At 43.6% G+C, this 21682-nt stretch overlaps 1 protein-coding gene across 1 annotated transcript; it reads right to left on the bottom strand.

Annotated features, from left to right (window-relative positions):
• Positions 1-655: 655 nt before the first annotated feature.
• Positions 656-20361, bottom strand: LAMP3 (lysosomal associated membrane protein 3). The gene is made up of 6 exons (XM_072867729.1): positions 20168-20361; positions 14832-15616; positions 13241-13363; positions 9737-9794; positions 7692-7859; positions 656-3987 (listed from the first exon to the last, which is right to left on the bottom strand). The coding sequence occupies exons 1-6, from the start codon at positions 20211-20213 to the stop codon at positions 3848-3850; spliced, it is 1320 nt and encodes a 439-aa protein (XP_072723830.1). The 5' UTR covers positions 20214-20361; the 3' UTR covers positions 656-3847.
• Positions 20362-21682: the final 1321 nt, after the last annotated feature.

Raw genomic sequence — 21682 nt, 5'->3', positions numbered from 1 at the left:
AATATCTACCTAAATTCTGGCAGAAAATAAGTACAGGCATCAGCTTTAAAAGCTGCACATGGCAACTCAGGGAGCAGCTGGGCTGTCTAATTCTAACTCAACATTAAATTCAGAGAGGCAATACTCCCTACTATGCTGGCGTGCTAACATGCATCCCTGCTGCAGGCTGCCTGTGTGTTCTGTGGTCAGGGAAGGAGGTGATGGAATGCAGGCTGGGCTGCAGCGGGGAGAACGGTTGCACGTTAGGCGCTGGGATCTCCCGATGCAGTAAGGAATTCTCCAGTGGATCTTCTACTACTGTAAAGTACTAACTCCATTGGATTCAGTTTGCTGCGTGTTGGCAGCATTTCATGGGAGCCTCCAATTGATTCACCAGTTTGTACCACATGCACTTTACCTGTGCCATTTAGAGCAAGCCCAGAGTATTATTCATGTAGAAAGGGCAGTATGCAGCATCATAAAAATAGCAAACAAGTAATAGCAGTAAAAAGCATAAGAACAAGTCAGGTAAACCTGACTCCAAACATTGTTCACTATCAACAGTTTGAGTCACTGTAGAAAGAAAAAAGTGGGGGGAAAAAAAATTAACTTTCCATCATTGGTAAAAATGCCAGAGGGTGTCACAAGATTAAACACAGAATTATCAGTCATTAAGAACAGTTTTCTCTCCTCGTGTTGATATCAAACATTAAAAGACTGAATATTAACATAAAGAGATTTTTCAGTACAGAACATAACAAGAAAATGCTATATCCATATCAATAGAAGTAACAAACCATACAGATCGTGCAACCCAACAATCCAAAGAACATGTGAAACAGGACTTAGTTTTGAATGGGAAAGATGTCTTTTGATCATGGCTTAGGGTCAGATCATGTGCAGGGCTGAGCTTTTTAGGCACTGTTTGTTGTTAAAATGTCCACATGTAACGGTTTGGGACAGTAACATCACTATCGCATACTTAGGCTCATTTTCGAATGGAAGCTCTTCCATACATTTACCTTTCCTGATGGACACCTCATCAATTCTCTTGTTTTAAAAAAATGTGATTGCTTTAATCAAGTATAAAAATCTGCTTTCTAAACAACAGATTAATAGTATTAACTAACCCTGAGAACTAGAGGGATCTTATTAATCCAAGGGCCTGAACAATGCCACTGAGTTCAGTGGGCTGCTTGTCCACTAGCCAGGGGGGAAGGAGGGAGGCTGAAAACAAGCTAGATAAAGTTCACTAAGCACTATTAACGGTGCTGGAGCCTTTTACAAAATGATAATCAAAACACTCAAATCTGAGTTGGAGTACTCAACTGAATACAGTTCAAATCACTGTATCTGTATTAAGGGTTTGAAAGTTTGGTATTCTGTTTCCTGTGCTACTTCACCTTATAATCATATTCAGCTGCCTCCCTTGCTCACAGCTGGTTCTGACTTCTGTCTGATGTTTCTCCAAGCACAGAAGTGCTTCAAAATTGTCTTTATCTTTCTTATTTATTGGTTCATTCAGACTCAAAGGGAACATTTCTGGAGACTGTTAATTACTTCCACAGCTACGTATTATGTCGATTATGGAACAATATGACCATGTTTGTACTTGACACAGACCAGCACCTTCTAGTAATTCATGGAATGGAAGGATTTCTTTTTTTATTGATTTCAATAAGTAGACTCTCAATGGTTAAACACTAGTAAAATATCAAAACTATTTTAAAAATACTTAAGGGAAATTAAACTCACAAGATATTATCATCAGTTTTACCCAGTGAAAATCCAGTGAGGTTCCATCACCATTAATAATTGCTCAGGATTTGGGCCATTATTAATGGAAATTAAATTATCTCCCAGCATTTCTATTTTGTTTAGATCCAGATTAAACTAACAACAAGGAATTTTTGCAGATTACTTCAGTCTTTCTTTTGTTTAATGGGTGCCATTCCACGGTCCTTTCCCAGGCAAAACATTTATTGGTAGAATTTAAGTCATTACTGTAACTCCTAAGGGGGAAGCGTGCTCTTATTTAGTATTATTTTCTCTTTTGTAAATGTTTTATATATAACTAACTTCTTATCATTTTGATGTCATTTGCTGCAGTGAACAGATTTGTATGTGGTGTGTGGACGTGTGTGTATGTGCACATTTCTGCATACGTTGAGCTTTGTAAATCTTTTGTGACAAGGAGATATTCCTTGTCACAACAAAGAACATTAGCTGAACTTTAACCTCAAAGCAATTACTACTTTCATGCCTTCATCATTGGCTTAGCAGGAAACAGACTACAGTGTTACAATCAGTGTGCTTTAAAGCAACTCCAAATTATTTCCATATGAAAATGCAGCTGCTCAGCTGCAAGCGCGCTGGATAGCATTCACTTTTGGGCAGAAAGTTTGTCCAAGGCCTGTGCAAGCTTTTAGTTCCCACAGAAGCTTTGAACATACGGCATTTGAACATACGGTTCCATTTGCTCATGGACCTTGTGCAGGTCTGCCACAATTGTGGCCACTTAATGCCTGGCATTTTCAGCGAGCGTGGTATCTTCCCAGATTAAGAGAGACGGCAGTGCTGCCATCTCAGTAGAAGGACAGTTATTGAGTTCAGTGCAGTCACTGTAACAGGTCCATGTCTGAATAGGAAGTGGGTGATTCATGAGCTCTCACAAGACCACGAAATATTAAGCTCCTTGAATTTATCAAGAAAATTCACCCCAGTGCCCATCTATTGCACTGGCATCCTTAGCACCGGCCCATGTGTCCCAGTGCTTTCAGACCCTCATGTTAGCTTTCTCCACGTTATGTTGCAAACGCATGGCAAAGGGGTGCTGTGCCTTGAGCGCCGATCGACAAGCGGGATGGCTTGGTCTGGTGTGGCAGATGGATGGAGTTACTGCCTCCAAACGCCTGCCCAGTTCTGCTGCACAGACATCTCAGCTGCCTGTCAATCAGCTCCTGAATTGTGCAGTTTGCAACATAACACGTCAGGATAAACTTACCAACGTCAGATTGCTCCAATGTGCTGTGCTTTATGAGGCTGCAGTTCAAGAATTATTAGGAAGAAGCTCAGACATCTTTGCAGCAGGGCTGCGACAAGCAATGAGAAGTGATTATTTTGGCACATACTGATCAGGCAGACTCCGTGTGACCTCAGTTGGGTAATCTTCTCTTATTTGCATACACAGTCACTGGAAACTAGAAAATTTTCTAAAAATACTGCCTCCAGAGTAAGAGTCACATATTACCACTGTGTTCTTCCAAAAGGCTTAGTAGGAAAGACCAAGAACTTATGAAATGCAACCCTGATATTTACAGGACGGGTGAGAACTTGCTTATGAATGGAAGTCACACACTTGCCCTGAGGCTTCAGCATACACGATGTTCCCACAAGGCTTTCACTGAGCTCTGATTTAACAAGGTTGACTGTAGCTGTGGACCTCTAGTTTATTCACTTGAAGGTCGTGTCACTGGACTCATCTATTTTAATAAATCTAAATACCATCTTCAAGAAACCTGATGGATATTCTGGGGTTAAGTGATACTGCCTGCTTTAAGCTATTTTTAGGCATCTGACTTAGGGGGTCTGACTTGCCTCCTTTGTTGATAATATAAAGAATTTAGGCTTCTCACTTTGGTCCTCTGGACAACATCTAAATTAGATGCTAAGAATAGCCTAAAGTAGATGGTGTGAGTTCTCTCCTTCCCACCTTAAAGAAATCGCTTCCAGAAATATTAGTTAGCTTTAAACACATGGTGTCATCCCACTTAAAAATATGGCTTCAGGGCAATGAGATTGCCAGGTAGAAGCTAAAACTCCTGTGACTTCTCTACTTGCTACACACATTTGGAAGTACAAGGGCACCTCAGATACGTTCGTATCCTCTATGTGGCTTTCTTCTGGAAATCAGGAATGTGGCAAACACAATGACAAACAATCCCAGGATACTCAGGCCTATTGCGATGGGAGCTGCTTTGCTGTTTTTATCAGGAAAACATTCTTCTTCTGAAAGTAAAAGGACATCAGAGAATGTGTTATAGCAGAACACCATACACCTAGACTATACATCTATATTCCAGGAAAGTTAGCAAATACAAGCCAGAAGCTCTCAAAACCTTGTTTCTTTTTTTTTTACTTTCTTTTTCCTGAGCTATACTTAATACATTTTTATCTGTGGTGAATCTTATCTCAAGAAAACAATACTTGCCCCTTTCGAAATAGCTACATGCTTCACTGGAGAATGACTCTGCTCTTTCATGTCTGCAGTAATTGTTTTACCATCAAGAGAAGTACATACACAGCAGGAGGCTTTCTTGCTGATAGCAGATGTGGAGCATCACACTACAAAGTGCAAGTCTGAAAATAAAGAGCAAGACACATCCTGCATGGACAAAAACTGCTCCTATGTGGCATCTAATTGCTTCTGCCCAGCAAAAAGTATCAGGCCAGAGAAGGGAGCCCTTAGTCCAGCACATCATTAGTGCAGCAAGGATCCTAGCTAAGTCAGTGTTTCCTAAGAAAAATCAAATTCTAATTGTTCTCTCTGTTTAATTCAGAATATTTGTGGATAATTGTGGCTAACTCAGAACATCAAGTGATTAGGAAGGCAGAAGCCTTGGACTTAGTCCAGGGGGTTGCTTTAGCAGTACCATTGTAATTTTATTGTATATACGATGATATCAGAAGAGGTTTTGACAGAAATAGTATCTTTTAAGAACCATCCAAAGATATATTCACTCCAAACATACCTCAGCTACAGAGGGAGCAAATCCTGACTGCCTCAGCCAGTCCCTACCTAAATGAATATTCAAGTAATCTTCTGATTAAATGAAAACTCATTACTTAAAAATGAACTTCCAGATTGGGGTAAATTGGTGGCTTTCCTGTGGAGAGACTGCCCCATCTGTGTCACTGACATAAATGGAATATTTACCCACGTAACAATGGCAGGATCAGTCTCAAAGTTACAATACAACAAGTGTAGCCCTGGGAGTGAAGGGAAGGTCTGGGAATCATCACTAATGTGTTATCCCCCAATTGGATCAGACCTACGTCTTCCATCTGACCTATAGGAACGGTCTTTCCTTGGGCTCCAGGGAAAGAAAGACCTCTAGCATGATGCTCTGAGTAAAAACTATCCTCTAAGTAGGGTAGCTTGATCAGCTAAACCCCAAAGTATATCACAACCCAGCAGTGAATCCAGTTTATACCCAAGGTTTAAGAGAGATCCAACAGCCTCCACCTCTTTCATTCCCTGTGACTATTCCAAGGCAGATTTCGGCAGCGCTCTAAGATAAAGGCCTCTGTTGTCATTGTCTAATTCTGATGGCTATGCTGGCACAGACTGTAGCTTAGTTTAGGCTTTTCCCCAATGGGAATCTTTACACCAACAGCAGGCAGTTAGCCCAGGGAGCATGTGGAGGGCATGACATCATGTCACAGCTCTAGAGCCTCCACACAGCTCTCCCCAAAATCTGATCCTCTTCTCCTTTGATCCAGATGGTGATTTCATGTGATGCAATGCCACAAAGCCAAAGGCATCAGCATTCTACTAGATGCTTCCTTTTAAAAGCTTTGTCTAGTTAATGTCACCTGCTGTTAAGGAAGTGAGCTGAAAAGTATTTGCATTTGAGTATTGCAAAAGCCAGAGATGTTTGAATTGGCCATTTTGCTTTGACGAAACCTTGGGCTATGAACCCTAGGAATTGTTTCTGTTATACTGACGTGCAGTTCAGAAGACACTTTTACAGCTTTCCAGACTCAAACAGGCCAAGCTGTTGATGTACACTGCTGCAGTCTGTACAATTTTGTAAGGAACTTGAAATCAATGATCATTAGTGTTTTCTTTTTCTTCCCCTTTTAAAGGTAAGCAAATGAGGAGCAACAGAAGTGAAACTACCCATCTGGAGAAACCTGAGGGAAGGAGGTTGGTGATGTGTGTAAAGTCATGCCTTCACTGGGGATTTTGTCTTTCAAAATCTGCATACACAGCAGAGGTACATAACAGTTTCATAACTATTTTGTGGCCACTGGGGAATTATTTCAGGGGTGGTAGCTGCTTTCTCAGCCCTTTAAGAGCAAAACTAATTAATTAATTTTGTATATGGTATTGATTAGCAGAGATTAGCCTGACCTTGGGCGCGGAGAGAGAGAGAGTCCTTCTAAGCTCTGTCTCTGCTAGAGATGAGGCCATACCAAAAGCCATATCTGAACTCATTCATTGTACAAATTCAAATGGGAATTTGGGGACCAGATGGGATCATATGAGTTGTTCCAGCTCGGTTTTATCCTATGAAAAAAATCTTCATGAGAATGAGAGCATAGATTGGATTCTCAGTGTGGCTTTTAAGAACTTAAAGAAAAGTATGTAAAAAAAAAAGTCCATGTCTTAAAAAAGCCCCAGATGTTGTTTGCCATTATATTCCTTTTAGAATAAGAAAGGCAGCCAAAATGTTGAGATAACAAAAGAAGAATCACTCAAACAGAGCCAAACTGAGTCAAAAGACAGATCTAAAGTAAAAAGAAGAATACAGGGACAGTATTTTGTAAGCATGCAGAATGTCAAATGTCAGAAGAAGGGAATGTTTTATTAGTGCATGTGAAGGGCTGGAGAGCTGATAAGCCTATCTGTCCACCTAAGTTCTTGCATGGAAACAGCCTGAGAGGAAGTCACAGAAATGTGAAGATGTACAATTTGAAAGAGAGCACAGGGTACCATCTAGTCCACCTCTGTGCTTTTTGTAGGATCTTTCATGCATCTCATAAGAAGTAAGGCAGTAGACCATGAGAGTGCCCATACTGTGGGACATGGGAGTTTCCTGGTGCACCCAGCAGTCCTGGACCCCACACCCTGGCCAGGTCCTGGCTGCATCGCTGGACAAGAAACAAGGATGACAACATCTCATTTCCCTGTGGAAGGAACCCCAGGTGTGGGTGTAGGGAAGAAGTTGTGATGAGCCTCAATACGTTCTCCCAGTGTGGGCAACCCAGGGACCAGGGGAGTCAGTACTGGTCTGTCTCTGCCTTTTACTAAGCTACATGGTTGCCTCTTTGTGGCTGTATTCAAGAAAAGACAAATTGCAGAGATAAGCATCACATTTAATTCTGAAACTAGGGAGCATGCTAGTTGTGCTCCTCCTCAGGAGTGCATTTCATCATGTCTAGACACAGCTGCTCTGAAAGTATCATTCTGCATTCACAAATATCCCTTATTAGTTGGCAGTTTTGCTGCTGCAGCTGTGGGACATCATGAGTGTCAAGAGCCTTTCAAAATAGCTAAAATCTGACTATATTGAGAACAGTGACCTTGAACTGAACTGTACATAATTAGGGGTTTCAGCAGTGCAATGGCGGTGAACACACCTCCGCTTGCTCTGGGAGAAAACCGGCGAAGGATAAAACGGTGGCTGTAGAGTTGAACGTTGTTAATGAGAAGGTGAAACAGAAGGTATTGAATGTAGGAGGGAAAGATACTTTTCCATCTTCCATAGGTATCAGCACTGTGTTGAAAATGACTCAGAAAAGAGTGAGAATACAGCAGCGGGCGGGTTACAGTATTTGGGAGCTATTACAAAGCTGTGATTGTGCGATAGGTGTAATAGGATCACCGCACGTGTATGGTTATAATCTAGCAGAAGGAGCTACCTCAGGCTACCAGAATGCTGACATGTAGATCTCGGAAGGGTGGGAAAGGTATCCTTTCTACTTACCTTTTCCAAACTGGTTACCAACAATATCAAATGCCTGTAGCTGCATATTAACAAAGAGTAGCTGGAAGTTCTTCTCCAAGCCAAAGGTTTGCTTGCTGGCACACTTGAAAGAATTCCCCAGCTTTGTTGTAAACAGCTTCTCATGTATGGCTGCATAGTAAAGCATACCTGCAGGCCATAAAGAGAGAGACAAATGAGAATCCACACTAACTCTGCTGGAACTAACATCTTTCTGAGATAAAATGGGGGATCCCCGGTGCTTTGGCAGAGCAGCAGTCACAGATGTGACTAAAGCGTGGACATTTTCCCCATAATGTATCAGTCACATTTCTTCCAGGTTTAAATGAGTGCTTTAATTATCAGTGGGCAAGTCAGCTGAGCTTGGGTCTGAAAAAGTGGCTAAAATTTCAGATGCTTCTTCAAATCATATTTTAACAATCTGAGTCTGCAAGAGGGGGTTAGGATTCCCACAGGAGCAGACAACTGTCTTAGGTCTCCAGCTCGGCTCTTTCCAGACAAAACAGAGATACCATCTCTAGCATGGGAATTTGACATATCTAGTCTGTATTGCTTTATGTATTAAATATGTTTTTACACATATTTCAGTGTCACAGTACTTTACGGAAAATATGGCTCAAGTTCAAAGCATGAAAACATCTTGTAACCTGGGCACATCCTGGATGCATATCCTCCTTTGAAAGCAGATATACCAGTTTAAGACAAAATCATCCACATCACCAGTTCTGCATCACTGTATCTCAGCCACATCTGCCAGCATGCCCCTGGTGCTCTTCAGTCAAAATCAGTACACCAGTGTGTACTGATACAGTTAATTCGGTAATTTTTATCTTAGAAAAAGATACAGGCTTGCTCACTGCAAACATACTGCTGGTCGACTGTGAAATAACAACATCTGGCAGAGAGGCAGTAACAAACAGCCAGGGAGAGCAATGTCTCTTGCCAGCACCACTGTGGAGGACTCAAAGTATATTTGAGGATTTTAAAACTTATGATTAAGCCAATTAGTTTGTATTTGCTGCAATTTGCACTTGGCAATGCACAGGAAAACTCTGATCATGTAGACTGAGAACATCCCTAAGCAGATATGTCCTCTGGATCAACTTTTCTTTTACTTCAATTGCTGTAGAACAGAATAGGCTCCACTTGAGTTAATAAAAGTGCTCATCAGTGAGAAGAAAAATTAGGACACACTTGGTCAAGCTCCTGATTTGTTTTTCTTCTTTCAGGGACAAAATTCAATCCAAATACTTATGAGTAACAAGCAGAGAAGTGACATAATATAATTGTTAACCTGTCACAGATTTGATATATTAAGAAGAATTTGTGAAAAATTAATGTCAGAGAAAATCTGAAGTGATAGCTCAGAATTTTTCTCTCTGACCTAAATGACATTCTGTTAGCATTTCTTGGGAGGTAGCATTTGGGACAGCTCCTGACTGTTCAAATGGCGAGAAGCAGGGCTACATAAGAAAAAGAAAATCCAATTGCCAGAGAAAAGCACAGACAGGATCTAGGATTTCAGGACAGTTTTAAGAACCTCAGCCTGGGTCCAGTTCTTATTTTTGCCAAACCAAAATGTCAGACACACCCCCTCTCCATATTGGTGTATTTGAAATCTGGATCCAGCTCTGCATTTCCGTGATCCAGATACTGTATTCATTTAGTTTGCATATTAGATTGGAAAGACGCATGCAACTGAACTGGAGTCACAGCATTTTTGTGTGCAGATAAAAACTTTGAGGACTGTTTGGTATCTTAAATTTAGGTTTGAAGTAATCTCTATTCTGAAAGAGTAATAAAAGACAGGGAATGTTTTTAAGGACAAAAGGAAAATTGAACAATTCTGATGAAACCGAGCCCAGTCCCTTCTCTTCCATTTTTCATGCCATAAGATTTAGGTGAATGACATGCTGGAAGCCTGATAAAATACCTAATTTGCAAAATTCAGTGTTTTAAAGATATGAAAGCCTATCCCATACCCAGAACAGTTTGATATGAATTTAAGACAACGTAAAATCACTGACCTTCAGAAGATAACTGTAATCTGGTCTCAATTTTACTGACATAGTACGTTGGAGCTTGCTGCAAAAGAAGATATATCTTTATTCATAATACATCCTCATATTTGTGAAAAAAATACAGTTCACCACAGCAAAATGGTCACAGAGAATTTTGCAAAGAAACACATTTTAAAGCAACACCTTTAAGACCCAAGAGCATCTTGCTTGGATGTGTTACTTTTTCTTTTCCAGACGACCTCATCTAATAGGTAAGAAGCTGGTGTAATGCAGCCATCTCAGCTACATCACCAGTTCTGCTCAGTTCAGAGAAACTGGACCATGCAGGTGTGATGTTGCACACACTGCTCCAGCTAGACATTTGTGTGATACTGGTGGTAACCAAAAGTAGGAGGGAGTTAGGCAAATATTATACATTGCACAAATTAACAGGCATGTGATAAGACCAATTTATTTTTATTCACCTGTTCTGCTTTCATTGAGAGTCCCCACAGTGCTCTCATGAGTAATCCTGCACTGAATTCATCCATGCTGACCTGCAGCCTGACTGCTTGCAGGACCTAAGCCAACACCTTTAGAAGTACTTGGGACTCTTGGCGCTGCAATGCACTTTATGCATAGATGCTCTCTGCGTGAGCAAACTGCAGAAAGCAGCGGTGCTTCAGTGTTCATCGTTGTTTTGAACTGGGAGAGGTCAGCAAGAAGCTGAGAGCCGGGAGCTCACCTCATGCTAGCACCACTCACTTCCTATTTTGTCTGCCAACAGCAGTCACTGCAAATGAGGAAACAGCAACTTGGATGTGGCTGTGTAGGGGAGAAATAACTGTTCTTTCCACCCTGCAGACACCGTCGGTGTTGGCTGGCTTTTTTTTATATGCCTACAGACTGCTGACATGGAAAGCACCTGGTACAATAGCACAGAGCAAAATTTCCAGCTGACCGTCCATGTGCCCTAAAACCCTGATGCAACTTGAACGCTGTCCTCCTCGGGACTGTCACAAAGTGAGAGCCGGCCCTAGGAGCTTTTCCCTGGTAGCAACGTTGGAGTATAATGTGAGTCTTTATGTAGCAGCCCTACTATTCATTTTAATTCCAGTTGTGAGCACACAGGGACTGGTAAGTGCTGCTGGTGGATAAATGGTAGCAGACATGAATGTCTCCCATGCACCCAGTTTTAATGTTATACAGTTTAAAAGCTGGTAGGAAGGGTTGGGAAAGTTTAAGAAACAAATACACCAGAGAAGAGGTTCTCAGCATTATTCCTACATAAAGACATAAATAGGTCAAATATTACCGTTTTTTTGGCGGCAGCGCTATGTTCTGTTCAGCTACAGTTAATAACTTTGCTTGGGAAAAACACCTGCTCCTACTTCATGTCTTGTGGGATGTTACAAAACTTGCTTTTTTCAAGTTCTTTGCAAAAAGCACCTGGCAGTGGTGAGTATGGAGCCAGCCGCTCACCTCCCGCTACCCCGCACCAGCACCGCAGCCCCAGGGCCTGATCCAGCTCCTCTTTCACCAGTGAAAATCAGAAGTGCCATTGCTGGAGCACTCCTGGTTCAAAGCAGTTAGAGAGGCTGTGGGGGCCAAACACATAAAAAACAGCAGCAAAATGATTTCTTATTAACTTGAATTTCAAAGAAGTCTAAGCCGAGCCCTGCTATGCTCTTGAGGCTTATCTTTAAGTGAAGGGCAGATTGCCTAATGCTGTGCCAATAACCACCTTTTTCAGGGCAAGACAGGTCAAGTACCTCCTAAAGGTTCACATCCCACTCCTTAGCACTGCTGCGAGCTGGGGCTTTCATGGGTACTTGAATCACCAGACTTTTTCTAAGGATCCTTGTAATACCGAAAATGCTCCCCATGTTGCAGGAAGCATACATTTAAAGCAAACACTTACGGTCTGAACTGATCCTTTGTTTTAAGGATTGATTCTTTGATTGATTTTTTAGCTCACTTTTCCTCTGTAGCTTTTAGAAAACTTTCTGCCATAAACTAAAATCAAGATTATTATTAACTGAAATCTTTTCTCTGCTCAAGCATTAATGATTCAGGTGTGGTATAATTTGCTGTTGCCTCTTGGACTTTCTATGGAAATGACTGATTAACCATTTGTACTTTTCTTAATTGTCACTAATTTGAGCTTGTAACCAGGCTGTAAGATTGACATTTTGGCTTGATTAATTGAAGGACACAGATCAGCAGTGATGGGCAGATGCAGCTCTGAACTGCTATGGAGCTCCAGGACATGGCCTTAATGCATGTTACACTCAGAGTTTGATGGGATCCAACCCGTGCCATATTCCTCCCTGCCCACTAATGACTTTACACACAGTATTAACTTCTGTCTTTAGCCCTGCTGCCGTCACCACCCAGCCCTTATTAGCTTTCAGATAAATAGTACTGCGTGCTGCCTCCCAAAATGTGTAAACTGTGTAAGTGTCTGAGGAAGCAAGAGGGTGGCTGCACTCCGCAGTTTTCTCCTGTGGTTGTAACAGCAGCAGCACTCTTGGTACCTTATGTTAAAGCCTCATCCACATACGATGCGGTCCCAGTGGGGAACATGGTATCGACAGACACGATGTCAAAAAGAAAGCTCATTTTCCCACTGTGTCATCAGGGCCGCTCTCTTGCCCAAGTTTCTGTGTGTACTTATAAGTCTCCCTGGTGTTCTGCATTTTAAGGGCAGTTATGTACAATTTTGTTGTTGTAGTTCGCTTGTTTGGAATTTTCCACTCAGAAATTAGATTAAATTAGGCCCCTTCAGCTGTGGATGGGCCATGGCTCCTGGGCACTTACAACTTCACAGTCTGCCCTTTGGATTTAACAACCAGAGCTGGCTTTTGGCTGGGCAGTTGCGATACTTGGCATTTATGGGAAGCAAATGGCTAACCTCACCTGCATTCAAGTGGTCCCTGAGACACTGTTTTGTAAGAGCAATTTGATAGTGTGAGTCAGAGCTCCCAGCACACACACCTTGTTCCTGCGCAGGGACTCCAGTCCCAAACCCATTCCCTCTGTCCCGCTCCAATGCAAACAGCAGACCTGGCCTTCCCTCCCACTAGATTTTTACCTATGCAAAAATGAGACACAGATTTTGTTTGGGGCTATTTCTAGACTTTGTGTTGCTAGACTGGTAGCTTTAACACTGTTCTCTAGCACTTTGTATCAAAGGATGGCAAGGCGCTGTACCTACCCTTCATTGCACATAGGAACCTTTCCAAATTCAAAGTTCAAACAGACAAGACCGGATTTGACATTGAAGTTAGCCCTGCTCTGAGCAGGGGCTTGGACCAGGTGGCCTCCAAAGGTCTTTTGCAAGCTGAATTAATCCACGGTTCTATGATTCTAGCCTCTTGGGAAGGACAGGAGCGATAATGCCTTTATACAAGTGGAACTAGCATAGAGATGGATGAAATGCCTTTTCCCACAGCGCAAGCTGGATCAAAGGCAGCCTGAGTTCCAGCTCCCCAATCCTAAACACTCCTCCCCTCTAAATGCAACAATTACCTTTACAAAGGTGAAGTTTATAAACCCTCCACTGAAAGTTATGTTCAGCTCAGACTGCACCGTCCCACAGCTGCCAGATGTCTGTGTCGCGTTGGGGTTGACAGCCATGTACTCCATCTGCTTCTGTGGAGAGAAGAGACATTGCAGGGCTGCTGATGAAGAGGAGGGGAACATTTATATGAAACACACAGGGATTTATAGCGGCCTTTTTTTTTTCAGACAGGCTCTGTGTGGCTGAATGAACAGGGCAGTGGCGGTGGCAGCCTAATTGCTGGCTGCCGGGGTCATTCCCCACTTGTAAACCAGCACTAGCGCTTGTCTGACCGAGCTTGAACAGCACCAAGCTGTTCCGGTGCGTTAAGCTGGCAGAAAATAACCGTTTTCTGCTCATTCAATGAACTGATCTGATTCAGACCAGGGTCAGATGAACACCAGTGGTAATTTAAAAAGAGGGAGCAGTGGGAACTTGTGCCTGAAGGCAGAGGAAAGAGCAAGACTGAGGCAGGCAGTGGTTAGATTGGCTTCGACGTGTTGCTCCTCGTATCACCCAGGCCTCCTCATTATGTCCTGCACAGTTCACCTCTAGCATCAGCCAACCTACGTTGTAGCCTGAAAGGAGAGCTCTGGGGCCCTGAATACACAGTTTGGCTCCTTCGGTCTCATCTGATACACACCTTTTGTAATAAACATCTCACTGTGGACTGGTGACGCTGGGAACAATGCTCCCTGCCTGGCTTCGGACAGGACAAGGGATAAAAGACGGGTAGATGTGGTGCTTAGAGACATGGTTTAGTGCTGGGCTTGGCAGTGTTAGGTTTACGGTTGGACTCAATGATCTTAAGGGTCTTTTCCAACCTAAATGGTTCTATGAGTCTACGAAAATTATTTTCACTAACATTAGATACTCCTGCCATGTTAGAAATATTCAGACTCCAGGCAAGAATATTTGGACTTCTAATGGGGATGGCTCGAGGCATATGAACTCCAGAGCTTGAGGATATAACCCCACATATTGTATTAATGGAGGTTACAAAACCTTAATTCTGAGGGACATAATCACCATTTTGGGTTTTGTGACATCTTTTGCTGAATCATCCACAGTGGATAACTGCTAGGAGAGGGTACCAGCTCCCCTGCTCTGATGCAGCCTGGCAGTTCCTGTGATCCTAAAATCTCCACCTGTCAACATCAAGACAACCCACCGCTGAATCCAAGTCTGAGAGTTGACAATTTCTTCCTTTCATTGCAACTTGCAATGTCAAGCCCTTCACTGAAGTCAATTCAGATTTTAACTAGTCTCCCATTCTGGGAAACAATACTAACACTGAAGCCTGACCTACCCTCCCAAGCACTGCTACCACAGATAGATCGCTGAAATGAGAAAGCACCCGTACGTCCCACTGACATCCTCATACAAGCCAAAGTACAGCAGCTGAGAAGCTGTGGCACAGAAAAGGCCTTGGACTGGTAGCAAACCACTTATTTTTATTATACAAGCTAACTTCTGAAAATTGCTTTGAAAGAAGAACAAATTCCAGCTAATGAAGAAACAGTCGTTACAAAGCTCAGCCTTGTAGTGCTTCCACCTCACCTTCTGTGTATTTTGAGCCATCAGTTGCAAACCCATGACCGCTTTGATGCAGGTCCTGTTCCCATTGGAAACGGTGTATGTGCCAGTGGGGATGGGAGAAGGCTGCGGTGCAAGAGTGGGTCTCACTGTCATAGTAGATGGGACGGTTGTTTGAGTCCCTGGACGAATGGTTGTTGTGTTGGTCATGGCTGTGGCTGTTGGACCTATAGGCACTGTTGTTTGATTTCCTGACCCTGTGGTGGGCTTTACAGTTTGCATGGTGGTGGCTGTAGCAGTTATGGCAGAAGCTGTCATTTGTGTATTTGGCGTGGTATGTTTTATGGTTGTGTTTGTGGCTGCCGCTGTCATGTCTGTGCTCACATGTGTTCTGGCTTGCTTGCTTGAGGACATAGGGTGTACAGTTGTGTTCTTCACTGCAGGTGTAACCGTTTCCATTGCCTGGGTTGCAGCCTGACCAGCTGCAGTTGTGTTGTCTCCTGATGTGGATACCACCGCGGGAGATTTCTGGCCAGTCACTTGTATGGTGGTTGCTCCTGCCTGGGCTGTCGTGTGATGGCCTGGTGCTGTTGTTACCTGACGCTGGTCTGTTGTCTGCACAGTTGTTCTATGGCTTATGGGTGTTGTTTTGAGAGAGCCTGTGCTGTTAAAATGAACTGTGGTGCCTTGATGGGGTGAAGAATGATAAAGGGAAAGTGGCTGAGCAGAAGTAGCTGTATGGTGGAAGGATGTGGTTTCTGGAGACAGTTGGACCCCCAGGGCCACTTCAGCAAAGCAGGAGGAAAATGCTGCAAAGAAACAATTAAGTCAGTAGTCTAGAAACCTTTACATTTAACATTTTTGTTGATACCCACAACATAACTGCACTGATTTTGTTATCAAATAGGTGATATGATTTTATTCTTCATTTGGCTCCAGTCATGATAGGAGAGTAGGACTATCCATAAGTTTTCACCACTCCCCCAATCTTCACACCTCTGAATATCCTCATTGCAGTGGAAGCACATTGGCTCCCAGCTCCCCGCACACTGCTTTTACTGCTGAAGAAGCCAGAGGATGCCAGAGGCGTGAGCAGACCTTGCACAATCGCCAGGCAGCACAAGCATTCCCTTGCAGGCAGTAGTACAGCAAGATTTGCTAGAAGCAAATTATCAAGGTCTAAGGAAGATGAAGTGGGTGCAACAGGCGAAGGGGTGGTTGGTTACTTACGAACAAAGCATGGGGAAAGGGAACATTTTTTGTGTGTGAAGGAAGTGAGGAAGCGTAATGGTCTTACAGTGATTCACAATAGTCTGGGAAATCGGTCTGGAAGACAGGGAAATTCCAGGTATTTATTTATGGTTTTGTTGTAGCCATGCCAGTTTGAACCCTGAAGTTCTTCCTCCTGGGAGGTACCCAAGGGGAAGTTCCAAACAAGGAAAGACCAGCCCCCTTAGCGATGGGCTTTCAGCAATGAGAAACAAATTTCAGGGTACAGCATTCAGAGGCTTTTTGGACCACACCTAAAAATAGTCACAGCACCAAAATTATGCTTCCATCTTATAACATTTACAGAAACACGTCCCTTGCAGAACTGAAAAGAAAATGTCTGGCTCCTAAATGTAAATAACGAAGTGAAGAAAAAGTGGGAAAAGTACATTGTAGAATAGATGAAGGTCACAACTCTTCTGCGTGAGTCTTTGACTGTGAGTATGCAACAAGACTCTGTAAAGACAAGGTCAAACTAAAAGAAATCATAAATCACTGACATATATTAATTCCTTGATGGGCACGAAGCTTCAGGTGCAGTTAAATGCTTTACTGCCTAAATTAGCTGGAGGACAGAGATGAATTCTCCAGTTTGGAGACAGAAGGGACCCAAAAGTCCAAGACAGCTCATATTCCTAGCAGTACAGCTCCACAGAGGACGCTGCAACACATTGTCTGAGAAGTTTATTGTATGCTGGTTTTTTCCAAAGAAATTTCTCATGAATCGGTATCAAAGCTTTGTGGCAGGCAGGTTGCTGAGATTTGGATTTTAGGATCAATTAAGGCCAGAGGCACATTCAGAGTGGAAATGGCTGAAATCTCACAAGCTCATCTTCCTTTTCATTTATTTATTTTCACTCAGCATGAACAGAGGTCTGCAACAATAGCTGAATTCACAAAATCTCACCATTTTAGGATACATATAGACTACATCAGAATAACAAAACCTACTGGGTTTTGAATCAAATTCAAGATCAAAACAAAAGAAATGAGAACAGATATATAGATCTGAACCCACACTTCAATTTTCCCTTAAAATGTCTATGCTAGAGAAGAGCAGAAGTGTAGATGTAGACTCCATACTCCTAAAATTGCCTGGGTTTCACCTCTGTGCTGCACAGAATATACTTGACTGCCAGTGTAGCTGTTATCATCGAAGAAGTGCAACTTGATACAGTTGAAAAGACACAAAAATGACAGGACAGATCCCTCTGATTGTGAATTTTATCAAAAGGAACCTAAAAATGCCATAATTAAGATGATATTTTAGTTCATTTTGTCACTTTCCCCTAGACTTTACCACACCTGCTGGCAGAACTGAAAAGCAGATAACTTATCTCCTTCTCTGTGTGCCAGTGGAAAATCAGAGCAGTTGCCATATACCAGCTATAGGTAGTTGCATCTAAGGGTATCGGCACAATAAAAACAAAAAAGAAGAAGTTGCAATTTTCACTTTTTTCCCCATAAGATTGCAAAACAACCCATATTTAAATTTACACAAGTCTTAAATAGTCAATACTTCTTAATTTTTAGTTAACAGATTGGTTTCGATTACTGAACGCTTATCTTACAGACGTGGAGAAAAACATCATTTCACTAACATTTGGATGCCACCCATAGCTTTTAAATGAAACTTCATTTTCCCCAAAAGGTCATTTCAACTTAACCATTTTTCACTAGAGAAACATTCAGCCTGACAGGGTCACTGAGGGATAAAGTCAGAAATGTCTTTGGGGTGGCCCATGGCTCGTGCTCACCAGGCGACCTGCCAGACCGCTCCTCCAGCCTCCCATGGCTCTCCCCAGCATTTTGGAGCCTCTGTCAGGGCATGGCCACGCTGCTAAACCTGTTGGTTTGGGTCATCTTCTCAAAAGGCGTTTGGCCACATGAGCTCCCAGGGATGGGTAAGGATTGCTCTCCGGTTGCACCTAATGGTCTCGGCTCTTCTCGGGTAGCTGTTGGAGGTAGTTCGGTAGCTCTGCTGTGCGAAGGGGCAGGTGGGCCCATGGGATGCCTGACCTACCCTCCAACTAAGGCCTGGGAAGATCTACCATGTCTCCTTCAGCGTTGCAGCATTGCCTCTCGGGGAGCCTGGCACAACTTGGCAAAGGAGCCACTTGCACGGCTCCCCCCACCGCAGCCCTTTTCACAGCTCTGCCGGCAAAAGGGGCCACAGAGCAACAAGGAATTGCAGCTCTGCATCCCCCTGTTACTCTCTGTTTCTTTTTTCTATGAGGCCATCTCAAAACTTCATACGACCAACATTTTGTTCGAGGAACCTGTGCTCCCTGCGTTGTATCTTCCTGGAGCAAGCAGCTACAATCCCCTCGTCTCACCTCGGCTTCAAAGTTGTGCGTTACAAATGCCAAGGGCTGTTTCTGCCCAGCAAGCCTCCATGCGTGCAACGCTTCAGAACAAAACTCTCAGAAAAGGATCAGGGCAGCTCTCGGAAATTCACTGTCCCCAGTCTGGGCCTGGAGACCCTGTTTTCATGCTTTGGTGACCAGGGAGGTTCAGTCAATGCCAACAAAGGAACGTCACTGCTCTGCTCCCAGGCATTATGGTGGGAAGTGGAGCGCTCAGTGCCATGATCTGGCTGTGACATTTCTCAGCCTGCTGTCTTGTAATGGGGTGTGTGAAAAAGAACTCTTGCTGGGGATTTTTTTTGCCCTTCTTGCATAACCACACACTCATGCTGCTTGGCAGCCCAGCAGGTTTGTTCCGCTTTATGCTGCCCAGAAGAAATGCTTGTGTTTAGCTGACTGATTTTTGTGTGGACACAAAAACCTGACCCAGCTCCTACAATCACTGAAAACACTCTCACCAACTCTGGCTGCTTTGGTTTGAGTCCTTGAGGAACTGGAAAAGCACCGAGATTTTCTGAGAGGTTTCGGTACTGTCATAGTTTCCCTCCAACACAGCAGCAGTTTCTTAAACCTTCAACGCATCAGACTTTATCCCTTAAAACTTTATTTATGTTTCATTCCCTATCTGCACAGAAAGACTTGACTTTGTGGCATTAATAAAACATCACAACAAATTACTAAAGGAATGATCAAAAATGGATACGGAGCTGAGGAAACAAGTTCTTCCTGGTCAAAAAGATCCTTGGTGACCACTGAGTTATTAGTGTTATTTCTCTCAGTCTGATCTTGTATGTGTATATGTTTTGGGGCTACTTCAGCAGACTCTGGCTATGAAGCGGGTGAGGGAAAGCAGAGCTCCTATGCCAGGAGCTGCTTGTGGCCAAGTCCCTGGGCTGTTTCCCTGCTCACTGCGCTGCCGCAGCAGAGCTGGGAGGGAGACGGGAGTTGCTACCTGTGTAATCCATGTGTGCCGATGGCAGAACGCCGCAAAAATCCAGCGCCCCACCAGCGAGCTCAAACCTTTAGCCATTACACAGATTAAATCACACTCTGTCCTTCTTCACCTGGCAGATTTTGCACTGCTGTAGGTGTTGAGGGATCACTTAACATGCTGGGACATGTCCTTGACCAGGCTAGCTCCCCAGATTTTCACAGAGCAGCAGTACGGATTGAACGGTGACTTTGATCTGGTTTGTCACTGAGCTAAACCCCAGCCTGCCTCTGCCTTCCCCAAGCCCCCCGCCTCACTCTTGCTTTCCTGATTGTGCTCTGCATCTTGCTATGCAGACGAATGACTTGAGCAACACTCCCTTAGTTTTTCTTCTGCTTGTCTCACTCAAAACCCTCAGTCAGTTCTGCTGGTCTGGGAATTATTTTTAATTAAGAAAAGCAAGCCCAAAAAAGTTCTTTTAATACTATTTTGAGCTGACTCCATCGCACAGTCAGAGTTTATGTCACCACAGAGTGCAAGGGAAAATACACAGGAAAACATCAGACTAAGTCTATACCAGCTGCAATTAAATGTAGCTACAGTTATTTCTTAGCAGTGGGACTTTATTAAAAGCACACTTAGTGCTAGCAGAAACACAGCTTTATTAAAAGCACCCTTAGTGCTTCAAAACAATTTCAAGTTTTCAGTCTGTTAGGTGCTGTCCTGACTCCAAGGAAACAAAACCAGCACAGTCCCTCATTTTTCTGATGGAAATGATGGAGGATGTTACTCACCACAGGCGAAGGTTAGCAAGGCGAACTGGGGTGCGCTCCTCCCCATGGCCAGCACAGCTGCAGGTTTGAGAGATGCCGCTTCTTACCGTGGAGTGGGTGGAAAGGAAATCAAGGTTTCCTGGGGACTGAAAAGTTTCACTTGATGCAGGGAGTGCTCAGTCACATGGCTGGAAAGGAGGTGGAGAGAGAGGGGGAGACTGATGCTTCTCGCCTGTGAACTACCACAGAAGGAAATAAATGATGGTTAGGAAAGAAAGTGAAAACAGAAAGGGCTGCGGGGCTAAGGGGCGGGAGGGCAGGCTCTCACTCTGCAGCTGAGACCTGGGGCTCTGCAAGGCCACGTAAAGCTTCATGCTCCTCTTTCCAGTTTTGATAACTTGGTGCAGATTGCAGCTATACCCCAGTGGAGGGTTTAGACTTGTAAATCAGTACTTTCCCCTTTGTCCTTTAAAAAAGTACTTTCTTTAGGGCCAAACTCTTTCTTTTATGTGAAGACAGAGAAGAGAGAGGTGTGATCTTGAGCCACCTTTGCAGAGCACCTGCTAAAAGCGAGACAGAGCTGAGCAAAGCCCCAAACAGGCTCTGGTCCCAGTTGGGGGCTGTCGGCAGCCTTTGCTGGCTGGTTCAGTCCTGCTCCAAGGACCGAGCTTGTTGAAGGTGGATCAGCCGGGGTGGCTCACCATTAGCGTGTTGTGTCAAACACAACCCTCAGCAAATAACAACAACCTACGCCTGTCCGTGAAGTGCCTCCTGCAAACCACACCAAGCTGGGACAGGAGCTGCGCAGGCAGGTCCCAGCACGCGTAGCCGCACGCCAGAGATTTGCAACAGGAGAGCATTACGCCTGCTCACATGCGCGGCTGGATTTCCAGCCCTGGGCCTTTGCCAAGGGGCCTGCTTGGTGTGCGGGGAAACAAAGCAAGCCTCACACCTGGGATCTGGTGTGGTCCTCGTTCTTCTTTTTCTCATACCAATACTGAAGTGCAGTAACATGATAAGGCCAATGACCTGAAAACTCAAGTGAAGTGAAGTTTGCCCCCAGAAATCTGGATACCAGCTGAAATTAGTTCCAATTTATTTTGCTCTATTTGCATTGTGTTTCTACATTCTACATTGAAACACAAATGTGTTCTACATTTGCATTGTGACCCAACATGCATTTGGGTCAATTAGCGCTCCCTAATAAACCACTGGTAGCCAAAGGTATGCAGATATCTTGGGGGTAACTATAATAAAGTTATCCTACAACTTCCTTGCCTTATGGCTGCAGCATTAGCATACACAACTCTGAAGTGTCTGTGGGAACCTTTGCACTCTCCTACGAGTCCCAGGGATTCAGCAACATGACTAAGGCAGATGGCTAAAGGAAAAAACCCACTTTGTGCCTTTTGTGACATGTGTGTTGGACAAATAAAGTTATATTGGACAGATGTGTGGATTTTTTTCAGCTGTGCTGATGTGCCTTTACTGATATGCATTTATTTTGAATAGAAAGCTCATTTGACTTGTTACTTC

This window comes from Ciconia boyciana, chromosome 7 (assembly GCF_034638445.1).
Source record: "Ciconia boyciana chromosome 7, ASM3463844v1, whole genome shotgun sequence".
Lineage (NCBI taxonomy): Eukaryota > Metazoa > Chordata > Aves > Ciconiiformes > Ciconiidae > Ciconia > Ciconia boyciana.
This window is presented reverse-complemented; position numbering and strand designations above follow the sequence as displayed.